General features: G+C 39.4%; 1 protein-coding gene across 4 annotated transcripts in view; it reads right to left on the bottom strand.

Moving 5' to 3' along the window:
- NYAP2 (neuronal tyrosine-phosphorylated phosphoinositide-3-kinase adaptor 2) overlaps positions 1–27312 on the bottom strand; it is a 309354-nt gene that overhangs the window by 152223 nt on the left and 129819 nt on the right. For all 4 annotated transcript variants that reach the window (XM_032857361.1, XM_032857363.1, XM_032857364.1 and 1 more), the window contains one exon: positions 2937–4040. In XM_032857361.1, the coding sequence (XP_032713252.1) occupies positions 2937–4040 (1104 nt within the window). The remainder of the gene's footprint in view (positions 1–2936; positions 4041–27312) is intronic.

Genomic DNA, 27312 nt, shown 5'->3' with positions numbered 1-27312 from the left:
AAGAAAAGAAAGGAAAGGAAAGGAAAGGAAAGGAAAGGAAAAGAAAAAAAAAGAAAAGGACAGGAAAAAAGATATTTGAGATTTAGAAGTCATGAATGTTATATTACTTCATATCACTTACTCTGTCCCTATGATATTAGCAGTGTCTATAAATCTTATCTGGCAAGAATAAAGGCGAGAGTTGCATCACTGAGTGTATTGTACCAGTGATTATAAGATAACTTCCAATTACCAACAATGTTGGATCTACTTTCTGAATTACAGAAAGGTTCTAAGAGCCACTATGATTTTTTTTTTAAAGATTTTATTTAATTATTTGACAGAGAGAGCAAGGGAGAGCATGAACAGGGGGGAGTGGTGGGGCAAAAGGAAAGAGAGAAGCAGATTCCCCACTGAACAGGGAGCCTGATGCAGGGCTTGATCCCAGGATCCTGAGATCATAACCTGAGCTGAACGCAGATGCTTAACTGAATGAGCCACCCAGGCATCCCACCACTATGATTCTTTTTAGCATTTTCTTCTGGAGTCAAAAGTAAATAACACTAAATTATTCTTTGCACTATCTGCATTTTTCTTCCTTTCCCTTTATGTGAAGTAAAATATTGAAGTTAATGTAACTCAAGACATGCCCTTTCTCTGAAGAGTTGATACATAGTTAAGAGCACACAGGAAGGAATTTAATCCTCAGATCTCTAAAAGCTATAAAGAGCCTGGATCACTTTTCCATGTATAAGCTTTGTTTTAGAAGCACACAAAGCTCATTTTGGACTCGAATGGAGAAGTCTGTGACATATAGCACATAGACAAATTCTAACAGATGGATTTTTCTTGAAATAACTTCATTAGTTAATCATTTCTTTTACATATACTTTTTCTAGCTAATTGGTATAGCTGCCAGCTGGAGCTGTTAAGGATCCTCCAAAGAAACTGGTAGGTAGGGAGAAACTCCAATAATTTCACCAAATCTAGCGTCGAACACCCATTAATTTCACACTAATCATTACATATTTTGAAAGAAAATCTTATCCTTTCATTTTTGTTTCTCCAATTTGCTCCAAACAACTTAAATGATCTGTGCTTAAACCAAATCAATCATCTAGAAGAAACCTGAGTCTTTAATAATAGGTCAGGGTTTACTGAACTTGCCAGTATGGACATTGTGGACCAGATCATCTTATTTGTCTTTTTTTTTTTTTTTTTTTTTTTTTTTTTTTGTCAGGGAGAGAGAGAGAGCACAGGCAGGGGAAGCAGCAGGCAGAGGGAGAAGCAGGCTCCTTGCTGAGCAAGGACCTCCATGAGGGGCTCAATCCCACGACCCGGGACCATGACCTGAGCCAAAGGTAGATGCTTAACAGAATGAAACACCCAAGCATCCCTTTTTGTCAGCTTTTAAGGAGTACTTCCGGCTTGTACCAAGTTGATGTCAATAGTACCTCCAATTGTGGTAACCAACAACGTGTCCAGACATTGCCAGAACTCCCTAGGGGCCAAAATGCCCTGGCTGAGAACCACTATTTTAGAAGTATATTGTTCCTAAGTTTTATTTCAAGTCAAAAAATAGTTTAATGTATGCATATACACATGTACTTCACTTCAGACATGTCTAATAGATTAGAATTTTTTGTCTTTCAGTCAGGTAAAGGAAATGTTTCAGTGGGGAATTTTTAAGCAGTAATACTTTCATAAATCTCTGTGCACAAACAAGCAAAAAGGCAGGATATGTGGCTTCTAACATGAATGAATACTAATTATCTAAGAAGCACCATCACCACTGGGTGCCTGGGTGGCTCCGTTGGTTGAGCATCTGACTTGGTTTTGGCTCAGGTCATGATCAAGTTTCAGAAACTGAACCCCTCCTGGGCTCCACGGTCTGTGGGGAATCTGCTTGAATGATTCTATCCCCCTCCCCCTCCCCCCACTCTTTCTCTCTCTATCAAATATATAAATAAATCTTAAGAAAAAAAGTGCCATCACCATCTTCATCATCAGAAATATTGATTTTTTTTTTCCCCCTTTAAAGAAGTAACTCAGTGTGATTGGGTAAGTGGATAAGTAAAATCCTGTGTTGGGATAATCTGAGATGAAAAATGGTTAATTACTAGTTTAGGTGCCTAAGGCATTTTTAAGTAAGGGAAAGCAGTGTATTTTAATACAATGGACACTGAGAAAACAAGGATCTGCTTGACTTGACTTTGATTTGTACATGTACAGAGTGATTTGGGGTTCACAAGATGGTTTAGTCATTCAGATAGAGACATTTCCTGCTCTTTGAAGTTCAATATTAGTAAATATAACCTGTACCACCTATTTATCACTTACTGATTTTTCTGTAATTTATGTATGAGTGGACCTAGGAAGAGTAGCATGGGAGTAAGATACTAATTACCAAAGGTGTTAAAAGAGAAGCAAGAAGGCTTTTCTAGTTTAAGGTAAATGTAAGAACATAATAACCCCACAAAGTATGCAGGGAGAATCATTCACCATGTTAAAAAAAACAAAACTAAATTCTATCCAAATTTCTGTTTTTCCAGCAAAAGCTTTGTAATAGAGATTTGCTCAAGTGGATTTTTAATATAAAATAAAGATAAATATTAACATTTATCATAATGTTTAAATAGACACATTGTTTCAAAAATCAAGTTATTTACCTAAAAATTCCATAGTGATGTGTTTACTTTGTTGGACTTTCTAGAGCCCCTGTAACAATTCAGATTCTATACTTTAGTGTTTAAAGAGTCATTCTTCCTCTCAATAGCGTGTGTTACACTAGGCCAATTGTCACTTTGAGTTCTTTGAGTATGCACTATCCTTCAGTATGGCAAAGCGAAATAACCCACTTTGATATTTCAACTCAAAGAACTGAAGGCCCTGCACACCCCTGGCTTCGCTTTATTTTTAAGTCAGAAACCTGGCTCCCATAGACTCTGTACACTTACTCTCTGCGGGGTCCTTAGAACGGCGGCCGCTGGATGACTTCCTCAGCAGGCTTCGTCCAGAGGTAAAGAGGCTGGTTAGTTCTTCCAAGGGACTTGTAGGGGTCCTGGACCGGGAGGCGCCCGGAGCTGGGCCGTAGGTGTTCACCGAGGCATTGACCATCTTGGCCCCATCCTGCGACACTGGCCTGCCGGTCGAATGAGGCACTGATGGAGAGCTCCTGGAGATGCTGCCCGAATGCACGGCATCGTAGGGCGGGGGTCGCTTGAGGCTGAGTGGGGTCAGGGACCTCCCCATGCTGACCGGCGACGGGGAGGCCGAGTGGCTCTTCGGGTAGCCGTGGGGGGACTGGGTGCGGTACAGGGTGGATGGCGGGGGCGGGGACGAGGACAGCGTGGAGGCGGCAGCGGCGGCAGGGCCCGGGCCCAGAGCTGCGGCCTGATCTTTGTCCAGCTTGGGGTGGCCGGAGGCGTGAGAGGGCAGTGAGGACGGAGATGCACCGGCCTGCTGCTTCATGTAAGACACGTTTTCCAACACCGGCAGTTTGGTGACCTCCAGGGGGGTAAGCGGAGACTCATCGGAATTAGGGGAGCACTGCACGGGAGCGGGAGGGAACACCAGCAGTGGGGGTCGGTGAGAAAGCAGGTTGGGGAAGGGCGGGGGGATGTCACAGAGCAAACCCTTTGGAGTACATGGCACTGAGGACTTGGCGAAGTCCGAGTCAGGCACCGTGGGAGTAGCACACTGCGAAGAGCAACTGTGATGGTCAAGGTCACATTTCGAATCTTGGCCCAAGTCGTCAAAGATGGGGTATTTCATCTCTTCGTAGACGGCCTCGCTCTGGTCATCATCCTCCTTCCTGAAGTCTCTGAGAATGTTGCCCACCATCTCGATGTACACGGGCTCCTCCTCCTCGGGGTCCCCGGCCGGGCTGCTGACCTGGGACAGAGAGGGGTCCCGAGGGAGCGAGGTCCTCCGAGGCGCGTGCTTCTTGATGTACGTTTCATCGAAAGATGTACTCAGCTGAGTATTCGGGTTCCGTTTGGGTTTGGGAGGAGGGATCTTCTTTGAATATTCATCACTGTGGGGTCTGGGTTTGGCTGACACTACAAAAAGAAAAGAGAAGAACAGAAAAGGAAAACAGATGAGTACAATAGGAAAGCCTTCAAACAGGACTTGCACTTGGGTTTACTGCTATGGACTTTTGGTGGAGGCTTGGGGGCGGTGGTAATCTGCTTCGTTTCTAGTTTGAGGCTAAGATTAAAAATCAAACAAGTCAAACACTTTCCATATGTAGGAAAACCTGATGACAGAACAATGGTAGTATTTATCTTCAAGCTAATATCACTAATCTGACACTGAAAAATGCATTAACTGGGGCTATTCGTCTCTCTGCCTTAGAATTTCTAAATAGAAGCCTTCAGATGAAACATGTTCCATAAAAACAACCATAAATTTCCTAAAGATTAACCTCCAAGAATTATGTGAGCAAAGGGGGGAGGGGAATCAAGTTTTTCTTAGCACAAATGGTTACAAAAATACCATGGGATTTGAACCCTTTTAATGATGTGGCTATTGCACATGATCACATCTTGCTTTCATTTAGGATAAAAATGTCCCAGCCTGCTAGGCTTAATCTCTGCCTTGGTTCAGATAAATAGCTTCTATACCGATGCTTCAGGGGAAATTGATGTGAAAATCTCATGAGGCTAGACAAGTTAATCTCTAAATCTCCAGGTATTGTTGATTATGGTGTATTTGTCTGTTTTTGTTCATGAGATCTCTTATGATATCACAAACGCTATCTTGGAATGAATTTATTAGGTATGTGGCACTGACATGACAGAACCCCCTCAAGCGTCTTACCAAAAAAAAAAAAAAAAAAAAAGGTAAATAAATAATCCAGAGAATGTTGTATAAGCTTCAAGAATATCTTTTGGAAACTCACAACAGATATATGTACCAGTGCGCTCAACAGCTTGCTGGAAGGAAACACCCCTAGTAATGAAACATAAACTCTGACACCGTACAGTAGGGTAGAATAGGCTGGCAACATGTCTGTAACTGAAATCAATTATTTAGCATGCAGGGAAGGTACTGACATCTTGTTATTATCTCATTATCTCATTGTGTTGATATATGATTACAATGATTATCATTATTATGCAGTGTGGCAGAACACAGTTACTTGTGGTAAATGGTAGCATATGATATAAGGTGACAGTATAGCTTATTGGTATAAAACTATTGAGAAAATAACAGGCTTCTCTATAATTTGCAGCCTGAAGGGAAGGTGGGATCTCAAGACACAAATCAGGAAACACCTGAAGTCATTTTTGTTTTGTTTAAATAGCATAATATGACCCAGGAGCTTTTCTAAAACTTAATAAAGGAGAAGCTAGTGCTTAGAGATTAGTCAGTCTGCTGCTCTACACATCAATCATGACTTCACAGAAAGGAGACCCATCAAATATTCTAGAGAAGGGGCTATGTCACTCACTTTTCTAGGTCATTCCTGGTTTCAAATATTCTGTCCTATTGTGCCCATGATGATGTTTTTACTCACTACTATCAAATATTTTTTTCAAGGGAAGTTTCTTAATGTATCTAGACTTTTCCTTTAATTCATATCAAGAAAAAACTAGATGTTGCTTTCCAGGGGGTTATAGCAGTGGAGTCTTTGAGTGCCAAAAATGAAAAGCCTAAAGACATAACAGGACAAAAATTACCTAGACAATTCTTTAGGAGAGATGCAAAGTGACCAATAACTCCTCTCTGTATCTCCCACTGGTCTTAAATTTTACTGGTTTTAAAATCTACTGTGTATGTTAATTTTCATGAATTAAATAACTCGTCAGATTACATACAAAAATCTGAGCCTGATGTATAAAGTAAAATTATACATCACTGACTGAAGTTGACCTAGTACTGGGGGTACATTGATTTGGGACCTAGAAGAACAAAAGCCTATCCAGACTATTCTTCTAAAGCTTGTTTCCTGCCATCTTCCACCTTAGGGTCTCATTCTAGGCTGAGTAACTCACATGCTGGGAAAATGTTTGCCACTGATTATTGGATTCTAGAGATTGAATGGTGTGGAGTTAGGGGAAATCCTTAGAAGAGAGAAGTCTGAATAATGAGGTGCTCTGTGAATGGAGGGTTAATCTAAAGCTAGGAATTAGTGTGTCCATGAGATAATAACTTCATTATATGGGAGTGGTCATACCTAGAATAAGATTAGCATTTTTATCCTTTCTAAATTATGGTGCACTTCTGTTTTCTTTGACCCTTCACTGAAGTCCAATGTCCCCACCTAGACTTGGGTAGTTGTATGGAAAGAAATAACAAGACAGGCAGAATTCATGCATCTGAGCCCATGCCTAGGTAGGGGCACTACGCTGAATGAAGACCATTACCCAGGATTCCAAGAGAGTGAGGGGTCAGTGGTAGAGCTGGTTGTGACATGATACCAGTGTCCCTCTTCCCACATAGATTAGAAGGTGCTCTTTGGAATGGACAAGACCAATGCTTGGGTTGCACTCAAAATGTGAACAAATGACACACATTCTCTTTGCCAAAAGGAACAAAATAATAATAATAAAGGTACTTCATATCTATGAAATGTTTGAAGAAAGAAAAGTTTCTATTCTAGACCATAACACAGAATTAAGTAGAGCAAATATTTATAAGGAAGGGATATAGATAATCCATTTGTACTGTCAAGACAACTTCAATGACAAACCAAGCACAGATAGTGTCTGACAAGGGGAAGAAAATATAATATGGGACTTTCATGGCGACTCTTACATAATCAAAATTCACCATCGCCCTGGACGGAACTTCATTTCTCCCACATTGATATGTGAAGCACTAACCAACAATGTGATGGTATTTGGAGATGGAGCCTTTGGGAGATAATTAGGTTTGGATGAGGTCATGAGGGTTGGGTCCTCATAGTGGGTGGGATTAGGACCATCATGTGCTGATCCAGTGAGAAGGCAGACATCTACAAGCCAGGAAGAGAGTTCTCACCAGAAATCAACTATGCAGAAACCAACTACGCTAACACTTTGATCTTGGACTTCCGGCCTCAAGGACTAAGAAGAAATAAATGTCTGTTGTTTGAGCCACCTGATCTATGATATTTTGTTATGGTAGCCCAAACTGACTTAGATAACAGTGTATTTATTGAGCCCTGCATAAAGACACTGTATAGCTGAATGATAAGCGCCTACTTTAATTCCATCCTCCGGCATTCAAATACTTTGAAATAGCTTTGTTATTTTAAAAATTACTACAGCTCTTTCTCAGTCTTTTCTTTCTTTTTTTTTTTTTTAAGATTGTATTTATTTATTTGGCAGAGATCACAAGCAGGCAGAGAGGCAGGCAGAGAGAGAAGGGGAGGCAGGCCCCCTGCTGAGCAGAGGACCCTGGGATCATGACCTGAGCCAAAGGCAGAGGCTTTAACCCACCGAGCCACCCAGGTGCCCCTTCCCAGTCTTTTCAATTTAAGTTTCATCTGCCCCTGCCCTATATCTCCGTATCCCCTGGAACCATGTCACAAAGAGCAATGACATCTAAACATGGAAATGCCCCTCCCAGGTACCCACCCAGAAACACCTGTCCACCCAATAGCCTGTAATTCTGGTTGTTCTTGGTCTGACTCTCTAATCTCTGATTTGTGTTTTTTATTCTGACCCATTTTCTGGATGCTTTTTGTTGTTGCTGTTGTCATTGTTTGCTTTGGCATGCTGACTCCCTCTTCCACTTTGTTCTGCTGCCCCCCACCTGAAGCAGTTCCCCAGCCAGCCTTGCCCAAGGCCTGCTTCATCCTCTGGGCAAGCTTACCCACTCTCCCTTTCCCCATGTGATGAAAAGAACCCAATTCAGGCAGATTTGTATAATAAAAGCACATTTTGTTTCCTGGTCCTCTTCCTTTGTATTGATCCAAATTTGAAATGAGAGCACTGAGGATTATTTAGATACTAAAGAGTTAAGTAAATTATAAATGATTGGGATGAATAAACAGATTCATTCTTTCATATCAGGAGACTTTTTTTCCAGATAATATCTGCTTCCCACTCCATATCCCCAATTGCAATTGGGTAAATAATTCATTGAGCAATAAAAATTTGTTTCAACTGTCATGTATGCTTTTTTTTTAAGCTTATTCATATAAGGCAGTGCCTGAAATTTTAAACAACATTGTCACATAATTTATTCTACTCTTACCTCACTCTAGGGAATTAAAAATTAAAGAAAAAAGTCATGTTTAAACAGTCATTTCTTTAGAGAATACTTAAAAACAGTCTTGATCTATATATAGAGAGACTGAAATACTGCTAATAAAAGACAAAGAAAATTGCTTGCAAATTTCAATATTAAACCAAATTCAACTATAATAAAAAAGGTGATTTTTTATTGCCCCTGAATGAATTGTAAGTTATTTCTAATAAGCTCAAAGATAGAAGCAATAATTCCTGTTCAGCTCCAGAACACAAATTTTAATACTTAAAATAGTATAATGACAGTAGCATTGAATAAGCAGAAAGTGACATTTTTGAAATGAAATATCTGAGCACAAAGGTTATGCATGGCTTTCAGTCATGCCCAGATGATCTGTCTTTCACAGTTAATTTTGGAAATTCACCATGTCCTTTGTCAACCTATCCTTCTGAAATAATTTTTCCTTATTAAAAAAAGTATAATGTAAAACCATGCTTTAGTATTTGTGGATATTCTTGACCCAAGAAGTGGAAACAGGTGACACAGCACAGGTCAATATTTCCCTGTCTCTGTGGCTACAGTATCTCAGAATCTGAAGGGCTCTTAGAAATTATCCAGCCTAGGGGTACCTAGGTGGCTCAGTTGGTTAAGCATCCACCTCTTGATTTTGGCTCAGGTTTTGATCTCAGGGTCTTGAAATCGAGCCCCAAGTGAGGCTTGGACCTGAGTGTGGAGCCTGCATAAGATTCTTAAGATTTTTCTCTCTCTCCCTCTCTCCTTGCCCTCCCCCACAATGTGCACACTCCCTCTCTCTATATGTAATAAATAAATCTTTTAAAATATGAGAGAAATTATCCAGCCCAAACACTGTACTTTACTGAGGAAGAAACATAAATTCCTCATCATCTACTTAAAGAAAATGAAATTTCATCATTTCAATTCAATCTTTTATACCTTTTAAGACAAAATAAAACAACAGGGGGAGAAAAGTTCTGCAATTTATTATTTTGTATATGTCACAGAGTGCCATTTTAAAAGGTCTCCTCAGAAATGAAAATTTAAGAGATAAAAATATAAGGTCTTATCAGCCCATGCTATAATGTTGGCACTATAACTCTGAAGCTCTGTAGTTATAGAGATCTGTTAAACAGGTAATTCAACTGGGAAACAAGAGTCCAGTGAAGAGAAGTAATGTCCATACTGTGTGATCCTAAAACTAGCTGATTCTAAAAGGTGAGAGACACATTTCCCACTTTTGGCAGAACTGTGCTTACAATAACTCTCTTTCACAACTCACAATTCCAAGAGTTTGAGGGATATTTTTATTTTCACAGTCACAAGCTTTGCAATTCCATCCACAAAATTGCTTCCTGTTGATTTTATTTTATTTTTTAAATTAAGGTGTCTGTTAAGGGACCGGGTTGCAAATGCCTTTGGTCTGTTTAATAGTAGGACCAAGAAAGTATGATTATGTGCAAAAAGATCAGATTTGGAGTTGTAGGACCTGTGTTATTGTTCTGGAAGACAGACAACTCAGATCAAAGTTTGGATGAAAACAAATGATATAAGATATGGAACTGGCTCAGCAGCATGCTTTTAAAGTTGAATGGGACTTTGAGTCTTGGCTTAAGCTAGAAAACATGATTCCAATCATTTCTTTGCTTCGGGTAAGCTGCATAACTTTGGGCAAATTACTTTGAACTACATTATAGTTTATATCCACTTTCATCATAGATAATAAGGGATTTTAATTTTTGTTTTTGTTTATTTTGTTTTTTAATTTTTGTTTTGTTTTTTTTAACATCTCAACAATTAATTATAAAATAAAATTGAAATTTGTAACCAATATTTTGAAAGAAATGAATTAAAACAGATGAGAAAATATACGTACATTTCATGTGATAAGAATAGAGGTTATTTCTTGAAGGAATATTTACTTGTAAGTATACAGAGATTTCCTAAGACTGACATATCTTTAATAGGTTATGATGAGGGATGTTGGAACAGTCCTAAAGCAGACAATCTCTGGTTGATTGTCTTCAGGAAGGGCTCCATCAATCCTTTCCCTTACAGTATGTGCAGACTTTTCCAGCCCTTGAAAGGTAGAGCATGTCTTCACTTCTTGAATATGGCAGCTTTCACTTTCTCCCAAAGGAAGCTGGGCACCATGGAAGAATTCTACTCTGAGAGGACTGTACAGGGAGGAAACACAAGCCATCCAAAGGGAAAAGAACCAAGAAAATCAATCAGTAATGAAAATGAAACCCCGGCCATGTGACTCCAGTCAAGCTGTTCTGGTGACCCCTTTAGCTATTTGAACCACCTCGGGTAAGACAGCAGACACTTTGGATCAGCCATCCCCACTGTACCCTACTGAATTCCTGACCCACAGGATTATGAGCGACTACAACTCAGGGATAGTTTGCCATGCATGTGTATATACCTGAAACTGGTACCAGAGGTATGGTGCTGCCTTACCAAAAAATCTAAAGCTTGTGCATTGGCCTTGGGGTGGTGGCAAAGGCCTGAAAGACAGTGAGGAGACCATGGGGAGCCTGGAAAGTCAGTGAGCTAATTGCTATTGGAGGCCATAAAAAAGGAGAGCTATGTTATAGATTGGTGGCAAGTTGACAAGACCATTTCCTGTGGTAATGTAGACAATATAAAATGTACCTAATGAATTTGTGGACCTGACTAAGCAGAGTTCTGGAAGGATGTGGATGTGTCAGCTGACTTGTTTAGTCTTGTACAGTAGAGGGCTGCATGAGAAGGACAGACACTATGGAAGGAAGTGTTCTATTCTCAAGCAAAGGTGAAAGGAAACCGTTCCACACAGGACCTGCGTGAAGTCTTCTTTGATCAACAAAAGGTTTTCAGGGTTAAAAATGGCCCTGGGGTGAAGTTCAATCCAGAGCTCTGCCAGCAGATGGTGGCCAGGCTATGTCAGATTTTGTAGCACAGATAAATTCCACTTTTAGTTTGAAGACCTTTTCATATGAGGAAATACACTCTAAGAGCCTCATGACACATGGACATGATTTAAATGATGAAATCTGAGATTTCAGGCTGATGTTATAACACAAGAAAACATTTGGGAAAGAGCGTGAGAGTATTTTGCCTACTGGGAATATTACAGCTGAAAGGCAAATTGTGGTAGACAGTCTTCAAAGACAGCTGTCTTCAATCCCTTCCCACCTTGTGTGCTTTCTACCTATCAATAGTTAAGTGTCTCTCTACCTCTCCTCAAATCAGGGCAGAGGGCCAGCCCTGTGATTTATTTTGACAATAAGACTGTGGCAGAAGTCATAATCTGAATCTTGGACTTGAGAGAACTGACAGCTTTCACTTCTTCTATCTTAAAAGCCAACTGCCATATAAGAACTCTTAGACCAGCATGCTATGAAGAAATTCAACCTTGTGATATAAAGAGGCCATGCAGAGAAGTTAGTTCAGACATGTGAGTGAAACCTCATGGACCTTCCAACCCATCCCAACTGCCAGCTGAATGCAGCCCAATGAGAGACCCCAACCAATGCCATACAGGGCAGAAGAGTCACTCATACAAGCCAAGTCAACTCACAGAATAAGAAGAAGTAATACCCTGTTGCTGTTCTAAATCACAACATTCTGGGTTGGTTTATTGCACAGCAATAGATAACTGAAATACCAAATTTAATTTCCTGTTTGTGTAGATATCTCATAGAAAATGCTATTGTTATTTTCATAGAACTAGGGTACAGTGTGCACCCTGAGGAAGCAGAAACCATCTTTTCAGAATAGAAAAATTCAGGAAGTGAGATTGTATTCTGAGTATTATAAAATCACCACAGGAGGATTCAAAGAAGCTATATAAAAAGAGATTACACATTTTCTGGTTAAAAAGACTGGATTGAAGTCAGAGTGAAGGCATTAATATATCAAAGAAAGAGCAACCAGAGGGGATCTTGCCAGCCGTAGAAAATATCAGACCAGGAGACTCATAGAGTAAAACATGGTGGCATCCCACAACAGTGCCATAGGTATCGGTCCTCCATTACATCTCTGTTGTGGGTATGGACCTGGCAGGCTCATAAAGCCTGAAGCCCCTATATATGATTCTCATGAGTTCTTCTTTTTCTAACTTCAGATTCATCAAGAAACTTCTTAATATAATTTTGTGTTCCAAAATATTATGTATATGTTTCTCATTAAAAACAAGCAAGATGGCACTCTGGTTTCATACATTGCTATGGTCTGAACATTTGCATCTCCCCCCCACCTCCTCCAAATCCAAGTGTTGGAATCTTATCACCCAGTGTTACAGAGTTAGAAGGTGGGGTCTTAGGGGGTAATTAGTTCATAAGTGTGGAGCCTTTGTAAATGGGATTGATTTTCTTATGAAAGAGTTCCCACAGAACTCCCTAGTCATATCCACTATATGAACACCTGGAACCCAACCAGAATGTGACCATGCTGGTCCCCTGATCTTGGACTTCCAGCCTCCAAAGCTGTGAAAAATACATTTGTATTGTTTATAAGCTACTCAGCCTGTGGTATTTTATATTGCAGCTCAAACAACTGAGACATACCCATGTATCCCTTGAGTTTGGTTATTATGACATCTTGATTATTCTAGGAATCTGATGATGGAGTTTCTGAGCTTATAGTTTGAAGGCCAGTTCTTCACCAGGACAAGTTCACCACAGCAAAACCATTTCATGGGAATCTGTCCAGACAGGTAGCCAGCATTTCCAAGGAGCCACAACTCTCTGTTCACAATGTTCAACCCAATTGCCTAGTTTGATATTCCATGCCTGGGGCAGTATCTTTTTCTCCTCAATCATTGTTCTCCTGCTCCAGGCATGGGATACACTTCCACTTGTAAAGAACAGATATGGTGCATGGCTATAGGCACTCACTTGGTAGAATACCACAGCCTCTAAGATTCCACCTGACACTCCATACTTTACACAAGTCTAGACAAAATAAAGAAAAGAACTGGAGGCAATGTATCCATCTGGGAGAGGGACTATCCTGCAGGGATTATCCCAGTTGGACAGCATACTTAATGACTAGGTTTCATAACTGACAAAAATTTTCACATGACCAAATAGTAGTAACCCTCCTGAACCTTTCTCTCAGCCTATCGTGCACTTTTTTGTAAAATTCAAGTTTATATAACCCTGCTAAAGTTGGTTTAATGCTAACCTTCCACCCTTGATATCTAATTACTCTAGAGATCTGATTGGGTTCTTCATTCTCTGCCATCCCTCAGGGATGTCGGATCACCCCAGCCTGTCTTCAGCAAGAATCTTATTAGGTCAGTTCAGCCAGAAACCCCCCTTACCCCTGATGTTTCCTCTTGTGATTTTGCACCCATCAATACCCACCCTGCTCTTTGGCTATAAACTTCCACTTGCCCAGAGTGTGTTGGATGGAAGTGAAACTTCTAAGACTGAGGTCTCTTTTCCCTTACTGTAATAATCCTAAATAAAATTTGTTTTTGCCACTTTAACTAGGGTTTAGCTCTGGTCTTTTTTGGACACCCCTAAACTATACTTGTCTGGCTTCTTCATGGCATTCAGATCTCAGCAAAAAGTCCCTTCTTCAGAGAAGGCTTCCATAACCACTCAATCAACACAACCACATTGGATATTTCTCTTGTTTATTTCTCAATTGGCTTATGTAAGTTTCCAAGTGATTGTGTATATATTTTCCTCTTTCCCACTTGAGTATAATCTCCAGGAGAACAGTGGTTCCCCATCTGTCTTGTAAATCGTCTATGTAAAGTGAGTAGAACATCAGAGGTTCTTGGTAGATATCTCATCACTGTTCAGTGAACAATAGACCTTTTTTGACATTTTTAGAGTTAGCATCCAGAATTTTGGGTATTTTCCAGTGGTTGTAAAGAGCCATGAACAACTTTAAGCTTTGTCATTTCCTTAGGGATTATTTGAATTAAGAGGGAGGAAGAGGATGAGGCATGGGAAGAATAGTTAACAGGGGCAAAAGACTAAAAATTTAGAGAAGAGAAGGATCAAAGGAGGAATATTTATTTCACCTGCCAAAAAATAAGAACATAAAAATTAGCTGAGGAGGGGCGCCTGGGTGGCTCAGTGGGTTAAAGCCTCTGCCTTCAGCTCAGGTCATGATCCCAGGGTCCTGGGATTGAGCCCTGCATCAGGCTCTCTGCTCAGCCGGGAGCCTGCTTCTTCCTCTCTCTCTCTGCCTGCCTCTCTGCCTACTCGTGATCTCTGTCAAATAAATAAACAAAATCTTAAAAAAAAAATAAAAAAAATTAAAAAATGAAAAAAAATTAGCTGAAGGATGAAAACGGTCCTTTCCCCGTTGCCTTATACTAAGGAAAGGTCAGAGGGGTATGTATAAGAACAAAGGGCAGACAGAATCCACAAATTAGATCTTGCAAAGTAAAAACATGTAAAGTGGGCCTCCTGGGTGGCTCAGTGGTTAAGTGTCCGACTCTTGGTTTTGGCTCAGGTCGTGATCTCATGGGTCTTGAGATTGAGCCCTGCTTTGGGCCTTGTGCTCACTGTGAGACTGCTTAAGAGCCTCTGCCCCTACTTATCCCCCCAACCCTACCCTGCTCATGGTGCTCATGCTCTTTCTCTATCTCTCTTTCTCTCCCTCTTCCTCTCTCAAATAGATAAATAAAATCTTTTTAAAAAATTAAAAAAATAAACATGAAAAGTCTAATGACTTTGTAAGCACTATTCTAGACCCTGACTTTTGGTTGGGGTTCTAACAATTATTTCCTGAAAAAAGAAATTTTTTTGTTGATACAAAACTTAATACAGCGATGCCATTTGAAACAATGTCACAAATGTGGGAAATAAGAAGCAAAAGTACCCCAAAACTCCTTTATAAGTCTCCCTCTGGCACATACTAGGATCTCTCTGCGGTAGTAAAGAACTATTCCTACTAAGACCACAAGTATGGTTTCACTTAAATAACAGTGTATCAGACCTCCCATAAGAACCAAACGTAATTCCCATCTTTTTTCCTTTGGCGTTCTTCACATACTCCATCCTCAGGCCAATCAAAACATCCATTGTTGTCCACAGTTTTCAGATGTGTATGTATTCAGATGTTGCGCCGACATTTTCCTCTGCTCTTCTACTACCTTACCTAAACATAAACCTTCCCATCCTTTAAGCCCTAATTCAAGCCCCACTACTTTCTCTTTCCTATTCTTTTTTCCATTTGTGCTTGAACTATTTCTTCCTTGTCACCATTTCCTACCTTATACCTGGTTTTCGGCTTCTCTCTTCTTAAGATTATGAGCTTTCCAAAGGCAGAAACAACTCATCTTTTAAAAGCCCCAACAAACTTAACAGAGGGACTTACTTCCAATAGTAATTTGATCAATAATTACTATAAATAATTGTACAATGGATAATAAGCTACTAATGCATGATGATTGAAAACTTTCCCTAAATATTTTGACGTCATCAGCTTTATAAGTTCGTGGCTATAGGCTAGCCTTTGCAACATCTCTACCCACAGAGAAAGGAAGTTACCACATAAGTTAATTTCCTGAATTTTGATGGGGAAACAAATGGGACAACAAAAAAGTAGCCATGGAAAATGCACGGTGTTGAGCACCCAGTAGAAGCTCAATTAATTTGGATTCGACCCAGGAGGATATTATGTTCAGGGAAAGTAAGTTGGGAGAAAAATCCGATTAACGAATGAAACATTTCCCCTGTCCCTGGGGCAAGTCAACAGAAGATAAATCCCTGCAGTTCCACATATACAGTCTACTGGGGATGATCTTTTGTAAATCTGTTCTGGCTGAGATACAAAGATAGAAATGTTTGTGATCTTTTTAAGTATCTGAGATCACAGAGAAAGCAACATGGAATTATAGAACTATAAAACATTTCATTCAACTTCACAGAAGGTGCATTGATGTGTGCTAACACCTCTAATGAAAAATAGTAGTAGTAGTAGTAGTAGTAATAATAATAAGTGTAATAATAATAACTACCATGTAGCAAATGTATTATTTGTATCAGTCAATGCGCTTCTACAAAGATGAATTTATTCAATCCCCATGACCTCTCTACGAGGTAATACTACTATAAATCCCATTTTACAGACATTGAAACTTGTTCATAGACAAATTGAATTACTTGCCCAAGTGAAAGAAACAGACTTTGAATCCAGGTGATCTGACTCTAGTTGCTACATTGTCAAAAGATAATTTGCCTTTAGAGATGATGGTGCACATTTGCTTTATAAATATATAGGTAAGTGTGTTTTTAACCTTTTTAAAACAAAACAAACAAACAAAAACATTCCCAATGAGTCAGATGAGCCTGAATTCTAATTCTAACTTAGTTATTGCATAATCTTGGACAAGTTAACTATAACCTCTTTAAACCTCATTGAGCTCAACTCTTAAATGGATATAATGATGCTTATTTACAGGATGTTGTGAGGGTTTAAAAAGATGCTATGCCAGAAGTTGTTAGCAGACTGCCACAGGAAGGGCTTAAAGAGTATAAGCAATATTACTATCAATTACTATCAGTATTCATTAAAAATTTCTCTCACTACCTTAGAAGATATGTAATGAGAGCATATGATTTCACACATACTTCACACTTACTTAGTGCTGAGCAATAAAAATTAATGGTGTCAATGTCAGAGAGCCAACCAGTTCTGGGAAATTGTAAAATGAATCATTGCCTAAATAAATATAGATTTTATGTTCACTGAAGTATGAGATCGATATTTCAGTTTCCTTCTATATTAGGTTTATATCCTATGTATATCCACATAATAGAAGCAAATTTACTTTGAAAGATGTAACCTTTCCTTTAAAAGTATGTGGGCTTTGGAATTTTTTGGACTATTACCATTTCAGTGTTGGCATTCTAAGCTGTATATCAGCCTAAGCTGAAAAAAAAAAGTTAATTTACCTTGAGTAAGTTTTAATTTAATAATGCAATTAAAATAAAAATAAAAGGGAAAATGGAGGATGTAAATCACAGCATATATATGGCAGTGCAGAGAATTCAACGGATTAACACCTCTTATTCAAACACTCTGTTTTTCTGAACTGTAGATATACCCCTTAGGTTTTGCAAAATGACATTTGGGGGGTGTTCTCCAAGCTTCTCAATTTAGGAAAAGTGTGATTGGGTTCTAAAAAAGAGAGAGAGAGAATATTTCCAAAATTTGAGGCGGCTCATCTCAAGGACACCCTGAAGTTTTATGCCAGATGCATGTAATAAACATGTTGACTTTGTTATATTTATGTGATTTGTTTTGGGATATTATAGATATCCCATTATCCTGTGTAGTCTACTCTTCATTCTTACAGAGTAGGGTTGGAAAGGGAAAGGATTTCCTTTTGTGTGTGTGCACAATGTTTACTTAGCCCTATGATCCTGTAAGTCTTCTTTAGTAGGCTTTTTATATAATTTCCATTTACTTTCTCTAAATACAGGTGAAGAAAATGGTCCCTTCCACCCTGGGTGGTTTGACTCAAGCCAGAACCTCAGTGATGACAAGAAATAGACCCTGGTCTTTTCTGGTTCTGAGTTCTTAGGGACTACCCAAACATCTCAGATTGCAGCAGTGCAACACCGTGAGAGAACAGAAGCCTTCACTTTGGAACCCAGGGACTCAGATCAGCTTTGCTCTTTTCTTTCCCATATTATTTGGTGATTTTGTTCCATCCACAGGCATTTCAGAGATGGACCTTGGAATAGGCTTGGAGGAGACAGCAGGCTGTCTTCCTTACCTTGAAGGAAGTCATGGGGCTATTTGTGAATCTAGCCTTCCACTATTCAAATAGTTTTAGCAACTGCAGAGGTTATTATCTGGTTTCATTTTTAGATTTAAATTAACTTTCTTTTCTTTATAATTAAAGTCATCAGGATTACATGAATTCTGAACCTAAAATGTAAGGAAAGAAAGGGACATTACAGTTTACCCAACCTGTATTATTCTCAGGTTATCCCCTGTGATTCTTACTCTACATCCAAGTCATAACTTAAACATTTAACTCAACATCAGCTTGGACTCTTCATTGAAAAGATAAACTTCAACTCATAGATGTTTTGAATAATAATAATAGGAATTTGGGGAAAAACTCTAAACCTAATATCAAAATATATTTTCACACTCAAATTGGAGTTTCTGTGTATTACATATGCACCTGCATGTGTGTGTTTAACATGTTTATATATATATTCACATCTCTATCAATGAAAATGGTTAGTATGCTTGATCAGATCTTTTATGAGTTGTAATTATTATACTCAGTTAGCTCTAACCATGCTATGAACCCACTCCCCCATTCCTACTCAAGACCTGACAAGGCCTCCTCATAATTATTAGGATAAATCAGGTCTTAACATGGTTTGCATATCTTACTCTGTCTTGCCTTACAGTGCTCGTCATCCCTGTGATAACTCCCAGCAGCCAGCGACTCCTCTTCCAGATTCAGACCAAAAAAGTGATTCTGCCACTAAAGGTTCTCCTGTCATGTGCTCTCTACACGCAGAATGTCCTTCCTAGAATTCTTCATTCCCTTTGTCCCCTCCTACTTAACCTTTAGATCTTGTTTAAATTTTCCCTCAGGAGTCACTTCTCTGGAAATTCAATCTACCAATAATCTCCCCTGGAAAGCTCTTCTTTATTTGTACCCCCATTTCTAAGTGTATGTTTATTTGCATTACTGATTGCTTAATATCCTTCTTCCTCCTTGGATGGGAAATTTGTGTTTGTCTTTCTCACCTCTGAAGCCTCAGCTCCAAAACCAGTGCCTGTTTTAGAATAAAATTAGAATTTTTGCAAAGATACAAATAAAAATATGTAAACTTCCATAATGTTCATTCATTCCAAACAGTCTTTACTAATTTTATCAGAAATACTTTGCAATGAAGTAGATAAGCAGGTAGACATGGTCTCAGCATTAGACATCTTACCCATGATCCATGTACAAAGAATTCATCATAGTATGAGAAGCAGCAAAAACTCATCACCATTAAAAGAGGAGAAAAGATGCAGCCCACATTTATCCAAGTCAAGCTGGTAGTTTGGGTAGAGACAAGACAACTACTAAGGAGTGTGGTGCTCAAAATGGATAAATAGGGAGAGCGTGTGACAGGAAATTAATCTTAATAGGAACAGGGTCTGTCTGGAGTGCTCAGCAGGTATAAACTGTACAGGACAAGCACAGAAGGTAACTGGGAGCCGTGCTGCCTCTTTCATTCCTTAGACTCTGAACGTTCTCAAGCAAATTTGTCCCTACAGTGCTTTTCAAACAGCACAAAGATCCAAACAGGGGAGACAAACTGTTCTCAGCCAATAGGAATGTTGGTGTTACCTTGGAGATAAGGATCCTTTGCAATCAAACCCATGTCCTGAAAACCTCTGACAATCACCCTCCAGTCCACAGCACTTAGACCAGAGAATAAGAGCTTTCCAATGGGCTATGCTGGGAAGCTGTTTGGAACAATAACAGAAATTCCTGACTCATAGAGATACAGAGATATTGGACACATGTGGTCAATGCCCTTAGAACGAGCAGGAAACCACACGCCCTGGATTTCTTGAATTTGCCTATGTATTTCTGTGTACAGATTCTGATGAGAAGAATTGTTTCCCTCATGTATCATTTGTCATACACCCACACAAAGCAATAACAGAAACTGTTCTTTCCCCCAGTGCATTTACCATTTCAGGGGAAACAAAACACATGTAATTTCTAACTATTTACCAGTGGGTGAGACTCACAACTGACAAAACACGTAGGAAAAGCACCAGTAATCCAAATTGCTGTTCCCACTCCTTCCTGCCCTGCCCTGTCTCCTGGATTTCTAGTGAGCTTTTTATAACATTCTAATCTTTCACCTAAAGTCCCATCAGATCCAGAACTTTTCAAAACACAGGAAACTGGACTTTCACTAAATGATTTCTCTTGAATCATATGTTCACTGCCATGAACTTGGTGAAAGCTGGCTCTAGACACAGAGCTAAGTTGAAGGAAACAGGTGAAAGATGTGGCCCCTAATTTTGGGACCCAATCCATTGGGGTGAGCAGATGATTTAATATTTAATTTCAAAATAACTTAATACATGCAGCAATGGAAGGATATATGCAAGCTACTAAGAGAAAAATATCTTTTTATTAAAAATAAGTTGATTTTAATATTGCAGCTATCCAGATGAATAGTCACTGTGTTCAAGCTAATGGCTTCAGCCATGACAGTGCTATCACAGATAAACCCTGATGGAATTTGTGTTTGCTGGTGCCCTCCCGGGGAACTGTGGTTCCATGACAGTCCTGCCTGTCTTCGCCTCCTTCTGTCTCAGTATCTAGCCAGAGCTCTGGGACGTAGCAGGGGCTTTAAGATATATACACTGAATGGCTGATGACAATGATTCAAAGCTGAAGGAAGAGGCTGCAGAGTCCTTACAGTGCCTTGTAATGCCACGCATTAACTGTCTTTCCAACTTCTTTTCCTATCCTTCTCCTCCTCGTTGTGTCTTCTCCAGGCACACTGGCCTCCTTCCCATGCTGAGCATATTCCAATCTCAAGGCCTGAATCCTTGCTCTACCCTCTGCCTGGAATGCATATTGTGCCCCCAGGATCTGGATGGCTTACTCCATCACTTCATTTCAATTCTGCTCCAAGGGTTTTGTCTTACCATGTTATCTAAAACAGTCATTCCCCGGACTCTCCTCCTCCCTACCACTCACTCTCTCCTTCACCCTCATAGCAGCCATCACAAACCACCACCATAATACATATTTACATCTCCTTGCTTGTTGTCTGCTTCCTTACACTCCATGACAGCAGGACCTTGCTTCTAGGCACTGCTGTATCCCCTGGGACTGGCAGCAGTGCCTGCATCCAGGAGTTGCTCAATAAATAGTTGCTAAATTGCACAATTCATGAGAAGATGCAAGAAGCAGTATTTGGGAGGTGTTTCCTTTGTTGTCCGTGTCTTTGCCATTTCAGATCTCTACAGCAAATCAGTTCACAAAAGCTGGAATGGAATGCGTGGATGGGTTTTAAATAATAATAAGTAAGAAAGTAGACTAGAATGAGTCAAACCGAAAACCACTTGGATGGTAAACATTATTCCTGTCCCTTTGTCCACAGAAACCCATGCAGCTTTGCTGAGCCAAGAGACACATGTAAAATTCTGAATTTATCACCTATCTCCCAGTTCTTGCTTACTCCTCAGAGTTTCTATTCCAAATGAACAATTACAGCCTCTGTAAATATACCTGATCATCTGGTTACAAAGGCAATATTTTATTGGTAGGAAAGAAATCACTCAGTTACCCAGATCCTACCCAAATTTTGCTATGATTATGGCTTTTTGAAAGAGATCATTATTTTGGTAAACAATTGAATATCATGTATCAAGAACCTTGAAAAGTACATTCTTTTCTGGAAGATTACACTTGTAGGTGTGGATCCGAAGGGAATACTTAGTCATGTATGAAAAGGTATGTACAAGGCTCTATATCACAGTGTTGCTTCTCTCAAAGTAAGTTCAAAAAAAATGTAAATATCTGAGACAACTGTTATGTACCTGAATTATGAGACATTATAACTATATGATGAAGTACCGTGTAAATAGAGAAGCCATGTTGTGATCATATACCTATTGACATAGACGGTTAGGATTTACAAAGATATATTTGTATGTGGTATGTTATATAATTATTTTCCATGACTTACAAGAGAATAGCTGTTCTTTATCATTTTTTAAAAGATTTTATTTATTTTGACAAAGAAAGACACAGAGAGAGAGGGAACACAAGCAGGGGGAGTGGGAGAAGCAGGCTTCCCACAGAGCAGGGAACCTGATGAGGGGCTCGAACCCAGGGCCCTGGGATCATGACCTGAGCTGAAAGCAGATGCTTAATGACTGAGACACCCAGGCACCCCTGTTCTTTAACATTTTTGTGTGTATGTATATTTTATAATTTTCTTGTCATCATCCAGTTTCACTGTTAAAATACGTAATTTTAATATTATAAAGTTGGGGAGAAGATAAAGTCCTCTCATTCAATTTATATCATGCTTTCACAATGGGGTGATCTCTTCCACAAGGGGGTGGAAATTGAATCTTGGGTCAAGGGCAAAATATTGACCTCTTTTATGTGCAAGATACACATCCAATGCATCAACAGATACACAGTATATCACTGGTATTATATTTCCTGGGAGGGTGATTAAGAAAAAATATATCCTAGGAGGCTCCTCATAACTGTAATAATGAAAAAAAAATGTTTGAGAAACCCAACTTCATTCCAATCCAAACATTTTAATCTTATGTTTATGTATGTTTTTGGAGATTTTTAACTTCCTTACATTAACTTTGCACACAATGACTCCTCCTCACTTCCAGTAAATGCAGGTTTAAATCCAACCATTGGCACTGAGGGGAGCACCCTCCATAAACCCATGGGGAGTCCCTAAAAAGAAGTAAAGGAATGAGGGTACTAGATCACTAATGGCTAAGAGCCGCAGCATAGGCGAGCGTTAACTCCAACATCTGGTAAGACACTTTAGGGGTCTTGAAAGCAATCCTTAGAAATATTTCCGCTTCTTTTTCTAATTGAGGTCAGACAATGGGAAGCTTTCACCAATCCTTAGACAGCGAGGTTTTTTTTTCTTTCCTTTTTTTTTTTCCTTTGGCATTTGTACAATGCCTTCATTTAAGACCTTCCTTAAAAGCATCCTCTCAGTGATAAATGAGCGACAAAGTTGGCAAGCATGTCTCTACTGACACTCATATTTCAGAAAGCCAGGATTATGATTAGAGAAGCACAATATCGAAGACAAGGTCCAAATCAGTCCCCAGAGCAAGAGCAGCTGAAATTAGAATTATCACCACAGTTTCCTCCCAGGAACAATTTGGAATCCATCAAAAGGACAGAATGGAATGATGCTAAAACATAAACGATGAGGGGTGTAGATAAAAGCTGGCCTTTACTTCCCAATACAATAAAAACAACTTCTCCAGGTCCTCCTAGGATATCCTCAAGAAGAGACTCAAATTTCAGTTGCAAAAACCACACAAGCTGGGGCTTTGCATTAACGTGTCACAAAGAGTACTCAGCCCCCAGATATACTGAATTCTTGGCCAGAAGTTGGTGGTATCACAGTGTTGAGATAACATTTTTGTTTTCCTTATCTGTTCCCTGGAATCAGGGTAGTCCCATTAAAAAATGGCTCTATTTGGTAAGGTTTCCCAAATTTATGGAAGTCACAGTAATAAATTTAAAGATAAGCTCTGGTAGGAAGACTCATAGCAGACCCAAAGATGCCTAAAACCTGGAACCTATGAATACATGACCTTACATGACAAAAGAGAAATTGCAGATGATGAGATTAGGGTGAATTATCTAGATGAGTCTAATCCAACTCCGTGAATTTTCATCCCCAGGCTGTGTGGTCAGAGGAAGAGGTATGATGATGGAGGCAGTGTTTAAGAGATGTGGCATAAGGACCTGACCAGCTATTGCTGGCATTGGAGGGGGTCAAAAACTTCCAACAGAAGTTGGAAAAGTCAAGGAAAGGGATTTTCTCTTACAGACTATAGAAAGAAATAAGCAGCAGAAAATCAACCCCCACTGATTTTAGACCAGTAAGACTCTTTTTTCCCCCCTTAAGATTCTATTTATTTGACAGAGAGAGAAAACCAGAGAGCACAAACAGGGGAAGTGGCAGAGGGAGAGGGAGAATCAGGCTCCCCACTGAGCATTATGTGGGGCTCGATCCCAGGACCCTGAGATCATGACCTAAACCAAAAGGCAGATGCTTAACCAACTGAGCCATCCAGGCATCCCAACCAGTAAGACTCTTATCAGCAGAATTATCAGATAGTAAAGTTGTGTTTTAACCACATCACGTATGACACTTTTTTGCATCAGCAATAGGAAAAGAGTATCAAGCCAGGGGTGGAAATCTCAATTCCCACTTTATTACCTCCAGTGTTAGTTCTTAATCATAATCCAAAATACCTTGAATGTAAGTGTGACAAAGTCAGTCCTTCCTCTATAGTCAGACCACACACCCTTCTGGAGGGTCACACTGTGAGATCAAACCGGTCAGTACACAAAGCAGAATAAGCAGGACAGGAAAACCAGAGTAAAGAAGAAATATTTTCAAGGACGCTTATTCTTTTTTTCCCTTGAATCTTTTAAAATTAGTACTGTAATGCATTAGGTAACATTATCCTACCATATTTGTTCAATTGTGGCTTTGTTAGAAAAATAAAGGCCCTTCAAACAACATAATTCCACCTCATCTTAAAATAACAGCAAATTACAGAACCTGGCAATCAGCCTAGCCTATTCTATTTGTTTTTTGGGTTTTTTTGGATTCACCCCAAAACATAAATAATAATAAGTAAATGACGATGGGGGGAAGGAGAAGCTTTAGAGGTTCTTTTGCTACAATGACTTTCATTAGATTTATACAATTAATTAAAGTTTCATGGGATGTTTTGTTTTCAGCTCAAATATTGAGAAGGCCATCCTTGACTACCTATTTAATATTGATCATCAGTCCTTCCCCCAACAATCATATTTCCCTGTTTCCATTTATTCACAATAGCTGTAGTCAGAATTATGTTTTGGTTCATGTATATATGTTGTCCACTAAAATAAAAGCTCTATGAAACTGGAGATTTTGTCTATCTTATTCATGCTATATAACCATTTTGTAAAAGAAAGCTTGATACTGGGCAACCATTAAGTATTTGTTGAAATGATGGGTGGATAGATGATGGATGGATGGATGGATGGATGGATGGATGGATGGACGGTTGGGTGGATGAGAGAAGGAAGATAGTTAATGCCCAGAAAATAAAGAAATCTTCAAAGAAGGGGTGATCTTCCATAAATCTGCAGTGGGTGGCTATTAATTAGAGAGACAGAGAGAAGCAAAGATTATAGATGACATTCTCCATGCAGATGATAACTCTAACACCCAGAGAGGAGCATAACTTTGGTGTATGAAGAACACAGGAACTAGTCTGAAAAGACTGGAGGAGCACAAAGGCAGAGTTTGACAGAAGAAAAGTTGGGATTGTTGTGTGTCGGGATCCAACAGCTTCACCTTGGAAGTGGGGATAGGGTAAAGAGAGTTGACTCTGGCATTTCAAAGTAAGTTCTCTTTAACTGTGACCTCTCAATATTGAGCATTCCTCACTTCAGTGGTGCCTCTATTCTCAGGTGAAATCATTTCAGGTGTCATATTAAACTCCAGGTCTGGGACTCCTGGGTGGCTCTGTCATTAAGCATCTGCCTTCCACTCCGGTCATGATCACATGGTACTGGGGTCAAGTTCCAGGATGGGCTCCTGCTTAGGAAGGAGCCTCCTTCTTCCTCTGCCTGCTGCTCCCCCTGTTTCTTTTCTCTCTCTCTGTCAAATAAATAAATAAAAATCTAGAAAAAAAGAGAGAGAGAAAAAAAAGAAATAAACTCCAGTTCTATCTCTGAATCTGTTCAACATAAGCCGGTGAGGAATTTAATTTGACATCAGATATTTACTCTCCCATCACCCCATACACACCTTGGGTGGGGGCAGTCTTCCACATTATCTTGAGCTTGACCATGTAACTTGAGTTGGTCAATGAAACTAGTGCAGATCTCATATATTCTATGTCTAAGAAGAAGATTTAGACATGTGTGATTTCACCTGGCCTCTTTCAATTATGCTTATGGGAAAAGCATGTTCCAAGTTCTGCTGATGCTGCTTATCTCAGGTCCCAGCATGAAAGATGTTTGGAACAGATCTGAATGTGATTTATAGTCTACAACTGAACACTTCCAGTGATAATGATGTCAACCATTATATTCTAATTATTACTCATTATTATGACAATAAAACCTCACTAAAACTTATTTGTCAATAAGAATGCATGCTACAGGAGAGCTTGGTCATGAAATGTAGCAAAGACAGTTAATAATTCATCAACATTTATCCTTTCCCTAGCATAGTACAGAACTGTCTCTAGAAACTACTGTCCAACTAAAGACTGCATACGATATGGAACCCAGGTGAAGCCATGTGACAGCTCTGATCAACGGAATGTAACAATAGAAGTGATGTGTGTCTCTTCAAGGCCAAGATGATTAAGAATCCATCTCTTTCTCCTTCAGTCAGCTGCATGCTGAAGACTGAGAAGACCCACAAATAAGAAAGCTGTAACATTGAATAAGTATGGGTACCTGATAAATCAAGTAAGGGAGGCAACTCCAAATGATAAACACCCACACTTAGACTATCACAGGAATAAGAAGAAAATTTCTATTTCTTTAAGCACAAAATTTAGTTTGAAGCTCCTCACATTAGCCTATGTAATAAGTTTGACATGTAACAAAATTGTATGTATTACGAAATTATTAAATTATACGAGCAGGATTATTTCAGGATCAAAAAAGATTTATTTTTTTGCTTAAGGGAATGTTCCTTTAAAAAGAATGTTCAGTGTTTTTTTCAAAAGCTAACTTTCCAATGTGGTAACATTTTTAATTCCTATGAATAAACTTGACAAACCTTTAAGCTGATGAGGAAGGGATGAGTGAAAAGACCCCCAGTTCTCAGGTAGTTTATAAACTAGAAGGAATAAGACAACAATCATAATGAATAAGTCATATAATATGTTGGAAAGTAGTAATTGCTGATAGAAACAAAGAGCAGGATAAGGGCTGTCAGGGTGTGGTGTCAGGATTTGGGGGGATGAGAGGACACACGTTAACTATATTTAGCTGATTCTTGTCTAGGACAAGTGGAAATGGAGGGAAGAAGAAGCATCCTCAACCAATCCCTGCCATCTGTATTCCTCACCAACTCCCACATGATTTTAGAAATTCTGGAGTTCCCATTATCCTCATATCAGCACTACATGATTTTGACATGATTACTGGGCAGAGAAAGAGGAGGAGACTACTTGGGCTTGGACTGATTTGTATGGCAACGGTCGTCTGTGGATAGGATCAGACATACTTCTATATCATAGAAAGCCTATGGTGGCATCCATTGGCAGGCACACCAGACTTGTAGATTACCTTATTTACTATTGATAACCAGATGGACAGACCTTAAGTCTGGAGGTTCTAACAACCCCTAGAGACAAGGATATTATTAACCTAAGACTATGATT

This window comes from Lontra canadensis, unplaced genomic scaffold (assembly GCF_010015895.1).
Source record: "Lontra canadensis isolate GAN:19392208 unplaced genomic scaffold, GSC_riverotter_1.0 scaffold13, whole genome shotgun sequence".
NCBI lineage: Eukaryota > Metazoa > Chordata > Mammalia > Carnivora > Mustelidae > Lontra > Lontra canadensis.
The sequence above is the reverse complement of the archived record's forward strand: the minus strand, read 5'-3'. Positions and strand labels throughout refer to the sequence as shown.